This window comes from Xenopus tropicalis, chromosome 5 (assembly GCF_000004195.4).
Source record: "Xenopus tropicalis strain Nigerian chromosome 5, UCB_Xtro_10.0, whole genome shotgun sequence".
Classification (NCBI taxonomy): domain Eukaryota; kingdom Metazoa; phylum Chordata; class Amphibia; order Anura; family Pipidae; genus Xenopus; species Xenopus tropicalis.
The window spans coordinates 161,888,896-161,905,290 of NC_030681.2; the positions used below are offsets into that span (position 1 = coordinate 161,888,896).

At 54.2% G+C, this 16,395-nt stretch overlaps 1 protein-coding gene across 4 annotated transcripts in view; it reads right to left on the bottom strand.

The window, feature by feature from the left end:
• The window catches only part of uckl1 (uridine-cytidine kinase 1-like 1), a 35,924-nt gene extending 20,047 nt beyond the window's left edge, over window positions 1-15,877 (bottom strand). Inside the window, exons 1-6 of one of the 4 annotated variants that reach the window (XM_031901692.1) lie at window positions 15,685-15,877; window positions 5,293-5,492; window positions 3,734-3,840; window positions 1,019-1,189; window positions 681-752; window positions 190-379 (exon numbers count right to left, since the gene is read on the bottom strand). In XM_031901692.1, the coding sequence (XP_031757552.1) occupies window positions 190-379; window positions 681-752; window positions 1,019-1,189; window positions 3,734-3,840; window positions 5,293-5,492; window positions 15,685-15,755 (811 nt within the window). In that variant the 5' untranslated portion in view covers window positions 15,756-15,877. 4 annotated transcript variants of the gene reach the window in all.
• Between the last annotated feature and the right edge of the window lie 518 nt (window positions 15,878-16,395).

The window sequence follows — 16,395 nt, forward strand, 5'->3', positions numbered from 1 at the left end:
ACACCCTGCACATATAAAGTTGTGAGGGGCAGAGACCACCCAACCAGAGGAGCCATAAAGTTGTTTGCTGGGGGGCCTTTAGCCCTGCCCTACAATGAGGCGCCATGGGAGGAGGGTAATTGCAGGCAGCCAATCACAGTCTCTCTCCTTCCCAATGTGCCCGTGTGTAGGTGGGTAAGACTGGCGCACCTCTGGGTACCACAATGTCTGCCAGCTGCACGGTGGGCTCGATGTACTGCTCAAACGCCGGCTTCACAAACTTGTTGTACTGCTTGATGACTCCGACGATGTCACGGCCGCGCTCCGTGATGTCACGCTTCAGCCGCCGCACCAGTCTGATGTCAGAGTCCGTATCCACAAACACCTTCATGTCAAGGAGCTGGGGGGGCAAGGAGACAAATGGAACCCTAAAGCACAACAGCATCATGGGTAAGGTCACAAGGCACCCCCAAATATTCTGTTTCCCGCGCTCTCTGGACCCGCCCAGCGCCACCTCCCAGAATCCTCCCCAAATGCCATAAAAGAACCTTCATCATGGCAGGCAGACTTGCCCATTGCAGGGCCATTCAGGGGCCACATATACACAATGCAGGGCCTGGCTGGCTGTACACAGGATGCTGGGAGTTGTAGTACAGTACCTATTGGGCGTGGCATTTTTTAGAGAAAAGCGACCAACAGACCTTCAGTAGCTCCTTGTTGGCAAAGGCCAAGATCCCTTCAAATATCACCACATTGGCTCCATAGATGGTTTTCTGTAGAGGAAAGAAGTGATTGGCTGTTAGTGAGAGCAATGCATGCTGGGTAAGATAGGGCAGCCTTGTTCCTGGGAGACCCCTGTGCCACAGCAGAGACAAGCAAGTGGCCATTTATCCAGGCCAAGCCCCTTCTGGGGGTCCCTGCTTTACCCACTCACCCCATTGGGGCGCAGCATTATGGCAGCTCCGTGGAACTAACAGCCCAGAGACATAGGGAATAAGCCCCTGCACCGACGGGTGCTCTCTCTCTGGCACAGACCTACCCACTCCTTCCTGCGACTGTGCGTGGTGAAATCGTACACCGGGACTTTCACGCTCTTCCCCTTCTTGAGTTTGCGCACCACGTTCACCAGCAGATCGAAGTCAAACGCGTCAGGGTGGTCGAAGTTGTACTCGTTCCTGGCAGCGAGATCTTGCTCCTCCTTACTGAGTATCTGGGGGGGCACACAAAGAACCCATTACAGATCACATGATTCCAATACCCAATGGGCAACGAGATGCACCCTGTCCAATGGGAGAGGGAGGGGCAGATATGAATCACTTTATAGAATCTGTGAGGTTCTGGACAAAGCTAATAAGTGTTGGGCCTACCCTACTGGGGTGTTACAGGGGGGGCTGGGAAGTTGTGGGATCCCCCCCCTGAATCAGTGGTACTGGCAGATACATTAGATAGGTACAAGGAAGGGGAGTTACAGGGGGGGCTGGGAAGTTGTGGGATCCCCCCCCCCTGAATCAGTGGTACTGGCAGATACATTAGATAGGTACAAGGAAGGGGAGTTACAGGGGGGGCTGGGAAGTTGTGGGATCCCCCCCCCCGAATCAGTGGTACTGGCAGATACATTAGATAGGTACAAGGAAGGGGAGTTACAGGGGGGGGCTGGGAAGTTGTGGGATCCCCCCCCTGAATCAGTGGTACTGGCAGATACATTAGATAGGTACAAGGAAGGGGAGTTACAGGGGGGGCTGGGAAGTTGTGGGATCCCCCCCCCTGAATCAGTGGTACTGGCTGATACATTAGATAGGTACAAGGAAGGGGAGTTACAGGGGGGGGGGGGGGACTGGGAAGTTGTGGGATCCCCCCCCCTGAATCAGTGGTACTGGCAGATACATTAGATAGGTACAAGGAAGGGGAGTTACAGGGGGGGCTGGGAAGTTGTGGGATCCCCCCCCCCTGAATCAGTGGTACTGGCAGATACATTAGATAGGTACAAGGAAGGGGAGTTACAGGGGGGGCTGGGAAGTTGTGGGATCCCCCCCTGAATCAGTGGTACTGGCAGATACATTAGATAGGTACAAGGAAGGGGAGTTACAGGGGGGCTGGGAAGTTGTGGGACCCCCCACCCCCTGAATCAGTGGTACTGGCAGATACATTAGATAGGTACAAGGAAGGGGAGTTACAGGGGGGCTGGGAAGTTGTGGGACCCCCCCCCCCTGAATCAGTGGTACTGGCAGATACATTAGATAGGTACAAGGAAGGGGAGTTACAGGGGGGGCTGGGAAGTTGTGGGATCCCCCCCCCTGAATCAGTGGTACTGGCAGATACATTAGATAGGTACAAGGAAGGGGAGTTACAGGGGGGGCTGGGAAGTTGTGGGACCCCCCCCCCCTGAATCAGTGGTACTGGCAGATACATTAGATAGGTACAAGGAAGGGGAGTTACAGGGGGGCTGGGGAAGTTGTGGGACCCCCCACCCCCTGAATCAGTGGTACTGGCAGATACATTAGATAGGTACAAGGAAGGGGAGTTACAGGGGGGCTGGGAAGTTGTGGGACCCCCCCCCCTGAATCAGTGGTACTGGCAGATACATTAGATAGGTACAAGGAAGGGGAGTTACAGGGGGGGCTGGGAAGTTGTGGGACCCCCCCCCCCCTGAATCAGTGGTACTGGCAGATACATTAGATAGGTACAAGGAAGGGGAGTTACAGGGGGGCTGGGAAGTTGTGGGACCCCCCACCCCCTGAATCAGTGGTACTGGCAGATACATTAGATAGGTACAAGGAAGGGGAGTTACAGGGGGGCTGGGAAGTTGTGGGACCCCCCCCCCTGAATCAGTGGTACTGGCAGATACATTAGATAGGTACAAGGAAGGGGAGTTACAGGGGGGGCTGGGAAGTTGTGGGACCCCCCCCCCCTGAATCAGTGGTACTGGCAGATACATTAGATAGGTACAAGGAAGGGGAGTTACAGGGGGGGCTGGGAAGTTGTGGGACCCCCCCCCCCCTGAATCAGTGGTACTGGCAGATACATTAGATAGGTACAAGGAAGGGGAGTTACAGGGGGGGGCTGGGAAGTTGTGGGATCCCCCCCCTGAATCAGTGGTACTGGCAGATACATTAGATAGGTACAAGGAAGGGGAGTTACAGGGGGGGCTGGGAAGTTGTGGGATCCCCCCCCCCCGAATCAGTGGTACTGGCAGATACATTAGATAGGTACAAGGAAGGGTAGTTACAGGGGGGGCTGGGAAGTTGTGGGATCCCCCCCCCCCGAATCAGTGGTACTGGCAGATACATTAGATAGGTACAAGGAAGGGGAGTTACAGGGGGGGCTGGGAAGTTGTGGGATCCCCCCCCCCCGAATCAGTGGTACTGGCAGATACATTAGATAGGTACAAGGAAGGGGAGTTACAGGGGGGCTGGGAAGTTGTGGGATCCCCCCCCTGAATCAGTGGTACTGGCAGATACATTAGATAGGTACAAGGAAGGGGAGTTACAGGGGGGGCTGGGAAGTTGTGGGATCCCCTCCCTGAATCAGTGGTACAACCAGGCACGACTGCAGCAGCAGATGGAGCACCCCCTACAGACAGACAGCACGGGCTCTACATGAAACAGAGGTGAGGGCAACTTAGGGGCAATTTATGGGCCGGGGCAACTTACAGGTACACTCCCACAATGCTCTGGGATGTAATCTGGATTTGAAATGCCTCTCTAGCCCCCCAGTAGGCAACCCCCATACTCAGAGCTCCCCCAGTCCCACGCACCTTATAGAAACAATCCATAGACAGAAGAACAACCCAGGGAACATCCAGAGCTTCAATGATCTTATTGGCCACCGTAGTTTTGCCCGAGGCGCTCCCACCGCAAAGACCTAAAGGCGCAAGTCCATTGGGTAGAAAAACACATATTTATGGCTGATTGGGGGTTTATTACAACTTCCTGCTTCCTTAACCCCCTCTGTGTATGTCTATAGAATCCCTGGGGAGGGGCAGAAATACTCTACTGCCTTTAGTTATCTCACAGCCCCCTGCTGGTCTCACTAATGGGTTACAGCCCTCGGTGACTCCCAGTGTGAGAGAACCCCAATCTGATGCCCCGAATTCCTCCACACCCTGTGCCCTCAGTAGCGCCAGCTGTACCCACAGCGAGTCGGCATGGAGCCTGCAGTCTGTATAACTCCTGTGCCCTTATATTGTTCCTTATGGAGCCCCCAGTGCGCTATAATCCTTACAGGAGCAGAATATTGGGGTCACATCCCCCCATCCTCGTGCCAATGGGTCAGTCCCACACATACCAGTCACATCCCCCCATCCTCGTGCCAATGGGTCAGTCCCACACATACCAGTCACATCCCCCCATCCTCGTGCCAATGGGTCAGTCCCACACATACCAGTCACATCCCCCCATCCTCGTGCCAATGGGTCAGTCCCACACATTCCAGTCACATCCCCCATCCTCGTGCCAATGGGTCAGTCCCACACATTCCAGTCACATCCCCCCATCCTCGTGCCAATGGGTCAGTCCCACACATTCCAGTCACTTCCCCCCCATCCTTGTGCCAATGGGTCAGTCCCACACATTCCAGTCACATCCCCCCATCCTCGTGCCAATGGGTCAGTCCCACACATTCCAGTCACATCCCCCCATCCTCGTGCCAATGGGTTCAGTCCCACACATTCCAGTCACATCCCCCCATCCTCGTGCCAATGGGTCAGTCCCACACATTCCAGTCACATCCCCCCATCCTCGTGCCAATGGGTCAGTCCCACACATTCCAGTCACATCCCCCCATCCTCGTGCCAATGGGTCAGTCCCACACATTCCAGTCACATCCCCCCATCCTCGTGCCAATGGGTCAGTCCCACACATTCCAGTCACATCTCCCCATCCTCGTGCCAATGGGTCAGTCCCACACATTCCAGTCACATCTCCCCCATCCTCGTGTCAATGGGTCAGTCCCACACATTCCAGTCACATCCCCCCATCCTCGTGTCAATGGGTCAGTCCCACACATTCCAGTCACATCTCCCCATCCTCGTGCCAATGGGTCAGTCCCACACATTCCAGTCACATCCCCCCCATCCTCGTGCCAATGGGTCAGTCCCACACACTGCAGTCTCAGTGCCCCATGCCAAGGGGTATATATTACACAGTAGGCAGGAGGGGCTGGCAGTGAGTGTATCCCACACATTACAGTATATAATCACCAACTGTGCCAAACATTCCAATCCGACCCCTTCGCACCCCATAGCGCAGTCTGGGCCCTGGTGCTTTGGCTCCACCCACAACCCCAGCACCTACCTATAACAACCCCAGCACCTACCTATAACAAAGGCCTCTTTAAACGGTGTCCCGGACTCGTTGTACCAGGGCGGGCGCCCGGCTGTATAGATGGTTCTCTTGCTGGTGCGCAGCAGGGGGGGCTCCGTCTTGCTCTGACTGGTGGTCCGTTTGCGGGGGGAAAGGGAGGGGGTGAGGGGCAGGCGGGTGAGTAGGGTTTCCAATGAGTCTTCTCCGCTGTCACTGCACAAACACAAACACAGGGCTGAGAGGCTCATGGGAAACATTCAACGCAAGTCAGTGGTTTCACCTTCAATCCAAGATGGCGGGCAACTCACCCCAATGTGTTTACTGTCTGTCTATAATACCCCCCCCCCCCATAATATACAGTTGGGATAGAAACACTCACATGTGATTAGGAAAAAACAATGGCTGTCTGGCCTATTATCTTATATTAACTCTTTCCACTCCAGTGGAGTGCCCTCCCAGCACTCCCGGCTCCCTCTCTGCCCTCCCAGCACTCCCGGCTCCCTCTCTGCCCTCCCCAGCACTCCCGGCTCCCTCTCTGCCCTCCCAGCACTCCCGGCTCCCTCTCTGCCCTCCCAGCACTCCCGGCTCCCTCTCTGCCCTCCCAGCACTCCCGGCTCCCTCTCTGCCCTCCCAGCACTCCCGGCTCCCTCTCTGCCCTCCCAGCACTCCCGGCTCCCTCTCTGCCCCCCAGCACTCCCGGCTCCCTCTCTGCCCTCCCTAGCACTCCCGGCTCCCTCTCTGCCCCCCCAGCACTCCCGGCTCCCTCTCTGCCCTCCCAGCACTCCCGGCTCCCTCTCTGCCCTCCCAGCACTCCCGGCTCCCTCTCTGCCCTCCCAGCACTCCCGGCTCCCTCTCTGCCCTCCCAGCACTCCCGGCTCCCTCTCTGCCCTCCCAGCACTCCCGGCTCCCTCTCTGCCCTCCCAGCACTCCCGGCTCCCTCTCTGCCCCCCCAGCACTCCCGGCTCCCTCTCTGCCCTCCCCAGCACTCCCGGCTCCCTCTCTGCCCCCCCAGCACTCCCGGCTCCCTCTCTGCCCCCCCAGCACTCCCGGCTCCCTCTCTGCCCCCCCAGCACTCCCGGCTCCCTCTCTGCCCTCCCAGCACTCCCGGCTCCCTCTCTGCCCCCCAGCACTCCCGGCTCCCTCTCTGCCCTCCCCAGCACTCCCGGCTCCCTCTCTGCCCCCCCAGCACTCCCGGCTCCCTCTCTGCCCTCCCCAGCACTCCCGGCTCCCTCTCTGCCCCCCCAGCACTCCCGGCTCCCTCTCTGCCCTCCCAGCACTCCCGGCTCCCTCTCTGCCCTCCCAGCACTCCCGGCTCCCTCTCTGCCCTCCCAGCACTCCCGGCTCCCTCTCTGCCCTCCCAGCACTCCCGGCTCCCTCTCTGCCCTCCCAGCACTCCCGGCTCCCTCTCTGCCCCCCCAGCACTCCCGGCTCCCTCTCTGCCCTCCCCAGCACTCCCGGCTCCCTCTCTGCCCCCCCAGCACTCCCGGCTCCCTCTCTGCCCCCCCAGCACTCCCGGCTCCCTCTCTGCCCCCCCAGCACTCCCGGCTCCCTCTCTGCCCTCCCCAGCACTCCCGGCTCCCTCTCTGCCCTCCCAGCACTCCCGGCTCCCTCTCTGCCCCCCCAGCACTCCCGGCTCCCCTGTACTGTGGGTTATCCCTGAATAAATAAACAAAAGCACACACACACAGCCCTACCCACACTCCCATACACAATATATAGGGGGCAGACACAAACTGACTCCTTACAACCTTCTGCCCACTTACCTGTGCTGGGGGTGAAGGCTGGAGCAGCCGGATATAACAGCCCCAAAATAACATTCTGCACCCACAGGGTTCATTGTGTGAGAGGAGGGGAGTCCCAGGGGCCCAGGAGAGTCGCACTGCTTGGCTGCCGCTCACACTCAGTGTAAACAAACCCCCGGCCCTGGAGCCACTGCCAAAAATAGGCAACAGGCAACCTGCAGCCCCAGCACAAAAATAGCAGGAGATCTGAATGTGCGGGAGTCTGTGTGACACAGGCTGCACTGTCTGTTACCCCCCACGCTCACACACAACCCCCTGGGGAAGTACTGGCAAACTGTGGGGCTGGGGCAGCTGTTTGTTTTAATAAATGCTTCAATTCACCCAAAGAGCACAAAAACACACACAAAGGTGCAGGCAGACTCCCCAAAACCACTCCCACAGCGCCATACACAACTATAAACCCAGTGAGAATGAGGAATGAATGGATATTGGGGAGTTGTATCAGGAGTCAGAACCAGCAGTGCAGGGAAGGGAAAGGGACAGACACAGTGACAGTTACACACAACTATAAACCCAGTGAGAATGAGGAATGAATGGGTATTGGGGAGTTGTATCAGGAGTCAGAACCAGCAGTGCAGGGAAGGGAAAGGGACAGACACAGTGACAGTTACACACAACTATAAACCCAGTGAGAATGAGGAATGAATGGGTATTGGGGAGTTGTATCAGGAGTCAGAACCAGCAGTGCAGGGAAGGGAAAGGGACAGACACAGTGACAGTTACACATAACTATAAACCCAGTGAGAATGAGGAATGAATGGATATTGGGGAGTTGTATCAGGAGTCAGAACCAGCAGTGCAGGGAAGGGAAAGGGACAGACACAGTGACAGTTACACATAACTATAAACCCAGTGAGAATGAGGAATGAATGGATATTGGGGAGTTGTATCAGGAGTCAGAACCAGCAGTGCAGGGAAGGGAAAGGGACAGACACAGTGACAGTTACACATAACTATAAACCCAGTGAGAATGAGGAATGAATGGGTATTGGGGAGTTGTATCAGGAGTCAGAACCAGCAGTGCAGGGAAGGGAAAGGGACAGACACAGTGACAGTTACACATAACTATAAACCCAGTGAGAATGAGGAATGAATGGATATTGGGGAGTTGTATCAGGAGTCAGAACCAGCAGTGCAGGGAAGGGAAAGGGACAGACACAGTGACAGTTACACATAACTATAAACCCAGTGAGAATGAGGAATGAATGGATATTGGGGAGTTGTATCAGGAGTCAGAACCAGCAGTGCAGGGAAGGGAAAGGGACAGACACAGTGACAGTTACACATAACTATAAACCCAGTGAGAATGAGGAATGAATGGATATTGGGGAGTTGTATCAGGAGTCAGAACCAGCAGTGCAGGGAAGGGAAAGGGACAGACACAGTGACAGTTACACATAACTATAAACCCAGTGAGAATGAGGGATGAATGGATATTGGGGAGTTGTATCAGGAGTCAGAACCAGCAGTGCAGGGAAGGGAAAGGGACAGACACAGTGACAGTTACACATAACTATAAACCCAGTGAGAATGAGGAATGAATGGGTATTGGGGAGTTGTATCAGGAGTCAGAACCAGCAGTGCAGGGAAGGGAAAGGGACAGACACAGTGACAGTTACACATAACTATAAACCCAGTGAGAATGAGGGATGAATGGGTATTGGGGAGTTGTATCAGGAGTCAGAACCAGCAGTGCAGGGAAGGGAAAGGGACAGACACAGTGACAGTTACACATAACTATAAACCCAGTGAGAATGAGGAATGAATGGGTATTGGGGAGTTGTATCAGGAGTCAGAACCAGCAGTGCAGGGAAGGGAAAGGGACAGACACAGTGACAGTTACACATAACTATAAACCCAGTGAGAATGAGGGATGAATGGATATTGGGGAGTTGTATCAGGAGTCAGAACCAGCAGTGCAGGGAAGGGAAAGGGACAGACACAGTGACAGTTACACATAACTATAAACCCAGTGAGAATGAGGAATGAATGGATATTGGGGAGTTGTATCAGGAGTCAGAACCAGCAGTGCAGGGAAGGGAAAGGGACAGGGACAGTGACAGTTACACATAACTATAAACCCAGTGAGTGAGGAATGAATGGGTATTGGGGAGTTGTATCAGGAGTCAGAACCAGCAGTGCAGGGAAGGGAAAGGGACAGACACAGTGACAGTTACATATAACTATAAACCCAGTGAGAATGAGGAATGAATGGATATTGGGGAGTTGTATCAGGAGTCAGAACCAGCAGTGCAGGGAAGGGAAAGGGACAGACACAGTGACAGTTACACATAACTATAAACCCAGTGAGAATGAGGAATGAATGGATATTGGGGAGTTGTATCAGGAGTCAGAACCAGCAGTGCAGGGAAGGGAAAGGGACAGACACAGTGACAGTTACACATAACTATAAACCCAGTGAGAATGAGGGATGAATGGATATTGGGGAGTTGTATCAGGAGTCAGAACCAGCAGTGCAGGGAAAGGGACAGACACAGTGACAGTTACACATAACTATAAACCCAGTGAGAATGAGGGATGAATGGGTATTGGGGAGTTGTATCAGGAGTCAGAACCAGCAGTGCAGGGAAGGGAAAGGGACAGACACAGTGACAGTTACACATAACTATAAACCCAGTGAGTGAGGAATGAATGGGTATTGGGGAGTTGTATCAGGAGTCAGAACCAGCAGTGCAGGGAAGGGAAAGGGACAGACACAGTGACAGTTACATATAACTATAAACCCAGTGAGAATGAGGAATGAATGGATATTGGGGAGTTGTATCAGGAGTCAGAACCAGCAGTGCAGGGAAGGGAAAGGGACAGGGACAGTGACAGTTACACATAACTATAAACCCAGTGAGAATGAGGAATGAATGGGTATTGGGGAGTTGTATCAGGAGTCAGAACCAGCAGTGCAGGGAAGGGAAAGGGACAGGGACAGTGACAGTTACACATAACTATAAACCCAGTGAGAATGAGGAATGAATGGATATTGGGGAGTTGTATCAGGAGTCAGAACCAGCAGTGCAGGGAAGGGAAAGGGACAGACACAGTGACAGTTACACATAACTATAAACCCAGTGAGAATGAGGGATGAATGGGTATTGGGGAGTTGTATCAGGAGTCAGAACCAGCAGTGCAGGGAAGGGAAAGGGACAGTGACAGTTACACATAACTATAAACCCAGTGAGAATGAGGGATGAATGGATATTGGGGAGTTGTATCAGGAGTCAGAACCAGCAGTGCAGGGAAGGGAAAGGGACAGACACAGTGACAGTTACACATAACTATAAACCCAGTGAGAATGAGGAATGAATGGATATTGGGGAGTTGTATCAGGAGTCAGAACCAGCAGTGCAGGGAAGGGAAAGGGACAGACACAGTGACAGTTACACATAACTATAAACCCAGTGAGAATGAGGGATGAATGGGTATTGGGGAGTTGTATCAGGAGTCAGAACCAGCAGTGCAGGGAAGGGAAAGGGACAGTGACAGTTACACATAACTATAAACCCAGTGAGAATGAGGGATGAATGGATATTGGGGAGTTGTATCAGGAGTCAGAACCAGCAGTGCAGGGAAGGGAAAGGGACAGACACAGTGACAGTTACACATAACTATAAACCCAGTGAGAATGAGGGATGAATGGGTATTGGGGAGTTGTATCAGGAGTCAGAACCAGCAGTGCAGGGAAGGGAAAGGGACAGACACAGTGACAGTTACACATAACTATAAACCCAGTGAGAATGAGGGATGAATGGATATTGGGGAGTTGTATCAGGAGTCAGAACCAGCAGTGCAGGGAAGGGAAAGGGACAGACACAGTGACAGTTACACATAACTATAAACCCAGTGAGAATGAGGGATGAATGGATATTGGGGAGTTGTATCAGGAGTCAGAACCAGCAGTGCAGGGAAGGGAAAGGGACAGACACAGTGACAGTTACACATAACTATAAACCCAGTGAGAATGAGGAATGAATGGATATTGGGGAGTTGTATCAGGAGTCAGAACCAGCAGTGCAGGGAAGGGAAAGGGACAGACACAGTGACAGTTACACATAACTATAAACCCAGTGAGAATGAGGGATGAATGGATATTGGGGAGTTGTATCAGGAGTCAGAACCAGCAGTGCAGGGAAGGGACAGACACAGTGACAGTTACACATAACTATAAACCCAGTGAGAATGAGGGATGAATGGATATTGGGGAGTTGTATCAGAAGTCAGAACCAGCAGTGCAGGGAAGGGAAAGGGACAGACACAGTGACAGTTACACATAACTATAAACCCAGTGAGAATGAGGAATGAATGGATATTGGGGAGTTGTATCAGGAGTCAGAACCAGCAGTGCAGGGAAGGGAAAGGGACAGACACAGTGACAGTTACACATAACTATAAACCCAGTGAGAATGAGGGATGAATGGATATTGGGGAGTTGTATCAGGAGTCAGAACCAGCAGTGCAGGGAAGGGAAAGGGACAGACACAGTGACAGTTACACATAACTATAAACCCAGTGAGAATGAGGGATGAATGGATATTGGGGAGTTGTATCAGGAGTCAGAACCAGCAGTGCAGGGAAGGGAAAGGGACAGACACAGTGACAGTTACACATAACTATAAACCCAGTGAGAATGAGGAATGAATGGATATTGGGGAGTTGTATCAGGAGTCAGAACCAGCAGTGCAGGGAAGGGAAAGGGACAGACACAGTGACAGTTACACATAACTATAAACCCAGTGAGAATGAGGAATGAATGGGTATTGGGGAGTTGTATCAGGAGTCAGAACCAGCAGTGCAGGGAAGGGAAAGGGACAGACACAGTGACAGTTACACATAACTATAAACCCAGTGAGAATGAGGGATGAATGGATATTGGGGAGTTGTATCAGGAGTCAGAACCAGCAGTGCAGGGAAGGGAAAGGGACAGACACAGTGACAGTTACACATAACTATAAACCCAGTGAGAATGAGGAATGAATGGATATTGGGGAGTTGTATCAGGAGTCAGAACCAGCAGTGCAGGGAAGGGAAAGGGACAGACACAGTGACAGTTACACATAACTATAAACCCAGTGAGAATGAGGGATGAATGGATATTGGGGAGTTGTATCAGGAGTCAGAACCAGCAGTGCAGGGAAGGGAAAGGGACAGACACAGTGACAGTTACACATAACTATAAACCCAGTGAGAATGAGGAATGAATGGGTATTGGGGAGTTGTATCAGGAGTCAGAACCAGCAGTGCAGGGAAGGGAAAGGGACAGACACAGTGACAGTTACACATAACTATAAACCCAGTGAGAATCCTCATAAACTCTCCTTAACATGGAACCTCCTTTCCTCTAATCTGATTGGCTCTCTCCTGTCTGCCAGTGTAACCAATCCCAACTTGGCCAGCCTTTCCCCATAACTGAGCCCTTCCATGCCCTTAGTTGCCCCTCTCCGGACCCACAGCATATTCTAGATGGGGCATTGCCAGTTCTGTGAAGGGGAAGAAAGACCCCCCCTACCATGAATCTATGCCCCTTTAAAATACAACTGAAATATAGTTAGCCCTGGCAGCTGCTGCCTAGTGTAACAAGGCCATGCTGATTCCTACCCATAATGCTATTCTCTAGGACATAATTCTGAATGGGATCCCTTTGCCATTCACATAAATGTCCCTTATACAGATGCCAGACTTACAGGCCTGTAATTGCCAGGCTGAGATTGTTATCCCTGTTTAATTGCTGGAGAAACAATAGCTGATCATTGGCCTAATCCCTAGGTACCATAACAGATTCCAGGAAACCAGTCGGTCCCTCAGGCTCCCAGGCCCCCAGGCCCCGCTCCTCAGTGAGAGGACAAGATACACTTTGGTTCAACATGAGCAAAACAAATGGGATTCATGTCTCAGATTTTTGTTTAAATGATATTATCATAGTAAAAAGGTCACAAGTCCATCAAGTTTAACCCTTCCTAACTACATAACTGAGCCCTTGTTATGCTCTGAGAGAAGGGGCAGCTCATTATTAAGGGCCTCACCTGGGGCTGGTAATTTGATCATTTACTGCCCAAAAAGTGACTCAGCAGAACAGGAAGTTGGAAAGTGAAAGCCATTTAATTCAAGAAAATGAGAAACAGGCAAAAAGCACGTCCAGCAAAAGCCCCATTCATTGCACCCACGCTGAGCGCCACTGCCCCTTCTGCTAACCCTGTGCCCACCAATAGGGCAGCGCCATCTGTACCACCACAGAGCAGGTCCTGAAGCAGCGGCTCCTCTATTTATATTGTAAGGGGAGTCCCCTGTCACAAACATTCACACTCCCTCCCATATATCCCCCATCTCTGCCCCCTGGGTGCCAGTCTCACCCCCCCATATATCCCCCATCTCTGCCCCCTGGGTGCCAGTCTCACCCTCCCATATATCCCCCATCTCTGCCCCCTGGGTGCCAGTCTATCCCCCCATATATCCCCCATCTCTGCCCCCTGGGTGCCAGTCTCACCCCCCATATATCCCCCATCTCTGCCCCCTGGGTGCCAGTCTCACCCCTCCCATATATCCCCCATCTCTGCCCCCTGGGTGCCAGTCTCACCCCCCATATATCCCCCATCTCTGCCCCCTGGGTGCCAGTCTCACCCTCCCATATTTCCCCCATCTCTGCCCCCTGGGTGCCAGTCTCACCCTCCCATATATCCCCCATCTCTGCCCCCTGGGTGCCAGTCTCACCCCTCCCATATATCCCCCATCTCTGCCCCCTGGGTGCCAGTCTCACCCACCCATATATCCCCCATCTCTGCCCCCTGGGTGCCAGTCTAACCCCTCCCATATATCCCCCATCTCTGCCCCCTGGGTGCCAGTCTCACCCCCCCATATATCCCCCATCTCTGCCCCCTGGGTGCCAGTCTCACCCCTCCCATATATCCCCCATCTCTGCCCCCTGGGTGCCAGTCTCACCACTCCCATATATCCCCCATCTCTGCCCCCTGGGTGCCAGTCTCACCCTCCATATATCCCCCATCTCTGCCCCCTGGGTGCCAGTCTCACCCTCCATATATCCCCCATCTCTGCCCCCTGGGTGCCAGTCTCACCCCCATATATCCCCCATCTCTGCCCCCTGGGTGCCAGTTCTCACCCTCCATATATCCCCCATCTCTGCCCCCTGGGTGCCAGTCTCACCCTCCATATATCCCCCATCTCTGCCCCCTGGGTGCCAGTCTCACCCTCCCATATATCCCCCATCTCTGCCCCCTGGGTGCCAGTCTCACCCCCCCATATATGCCCCATCTCTGCCCCCTGGGTGCCAGTCTCACCCCCCATATATCCCCCATCTCTGCCCCCTGGGTGCCAGTCTCACCCTCCCATATATCCCCCATCTCTGCCCCCTGGGTGCCAGTCTAACCCCTCCCATATATCCCCCATCTCTGCCCCCTGGGTGCCAGTCTCACCCCCCCATATATCCCCCATCTCTGCCCCCTGGGTGCCAGTCTCACCCTCCCATATATCCCCCATCTCTGCCCCCTGGGTGCCAGTCTCACCCTCCCATATATCCCCCATCTCTGCCCCCTGGGTGCCAGTCTCACCCCCCCATATATCCCCCATCTCTGCCCCCTGGGTGCCAGTCTCACCCCCCATATATCCCCCATCTCTGCCCCCTGGGGTGCCAGTCTCACCCCCCCATATATCCCCCATCTCTGCCCCCTGGGTGCCAGTCTCACCCCCCCATATATCCCCCATCTCTGCCCCCTGGGTGCCAGTCTCACCCTCCCATATATCCCCCATCTCTGCCCCCTGGGTGCCAGTCTCACCCTCCCATATATCCCCCATCTCTGCCCCCTGGGTGCCAGTCTCACCCCCCATATATCCCCCATCTCTGCCCCCCTGGGTGCCAGTGTCACCCCTCCCATATATCCCCCATCTCTGCCCCCTGGGTGCCAGTCTCACCCCCCATATATCCCCCATCTCTGCCCCCTGGGTGCCAGTGTCACCCCCATATATCCCCCATCTCTGCCCCCTGGGTGCCAGTCTCACCCCCCATATATCCCCCATCTCTGCCCCTGGGTGCCAGTCTCACCCCCCCATATATCCCCCATCTCTGCCCCCTGGGTGCCAGTCTCACCCCCCCATATATCCCCCATCTCTGCCCCCTGTGTGCCAGTCTCACCCTCCCATATATCCCCCATCTCTGCCCCCTGGGTGCCAGTCTCACCCCCCCATATATCCCCCATCTCTGCCCCCTGGGTGCCAGTCTCACCCTCCCATATATCCCCCATCTCTGCCCCCTGGGTGCCAGTCTCATCCCCCATATATCCCCCATCTCTGCCCCCTGGGTGCCAGTCTCACCCCCCCATCTCTGCCCCCTGGGTGCCAGTCTCACCCCCCATCTCTGCCCCCTGGGGTGCCAGTCTCACCCCCCATCTCTGCCCCCTGGGTGCCAGTCTCACCCCCCCATCTCTGCCCCCTGGGTGCCAGTCTCACCCCCCATCTCTGCCCCCTGGGTGCCAGTCTCACCCCCCCATATATCCCCCATCTCTGCCCCCTGGGTGCCAGTCTCACCCCCCATCTCTCCCCCCCAGGATGTAAGTTTCCGGATGGGCCAAGCGCCCCCCACTGACCTGCGCGCCCGGGCCCTGCCGGGATCCCCATCCTTCTCGCCGGTTCCACTCTCCATCCCCAGACTTGACATCTTTCAGTCGCGATGCATGCTGGGAGGGGAAGCGACAGGTTATAAAAAGTGGGCACCCACGCCTCCCAGAATCCAGCGCGCAGAAATGACTTCCTGGCTGAAGCAACAGTCGGAACTACATTCCCCGGCATCCACCGCGGTTACTACGTCTTGCGTCAGGCGCTGGGCGGAGCTCTATGTCTGTCCCGCCTTGTCAGTAAGGGCTGAGGAGCTCCGGTCTGGGCTCTATCATTCTGTCCTACATATCGTTACTCAGTGTGCTGTACTATTGTGCCTTCTTATTGGCTGTGTGACTTCAAGCGCCTTCTGCAGCCTTGTGCCTTTATATGGGGGGCACAGAACCCCTCAGTGACTGCTAATATCCTTATCATTTACAGTAGGGGGTACATTATCCCTTATAATACATGAGTGATACTCAGAGTTCCCTGTATAACTCAGCCTGCAGCCTTGTGCCTTTATATGGGGGGCACAGAACCCCTCAGTGACTGCTAATATCCTTATCATTTACAGTAGGGGGTACATTATCCCTTATAATACATGAGTGATACTCAGAGTTCCCTGTATAACTCAGCCTGCAGCCTTGTGCCTTTATATGGGGGGCACAGAACCCCTCAGTGACTGCTAATATCCTTATCATTTA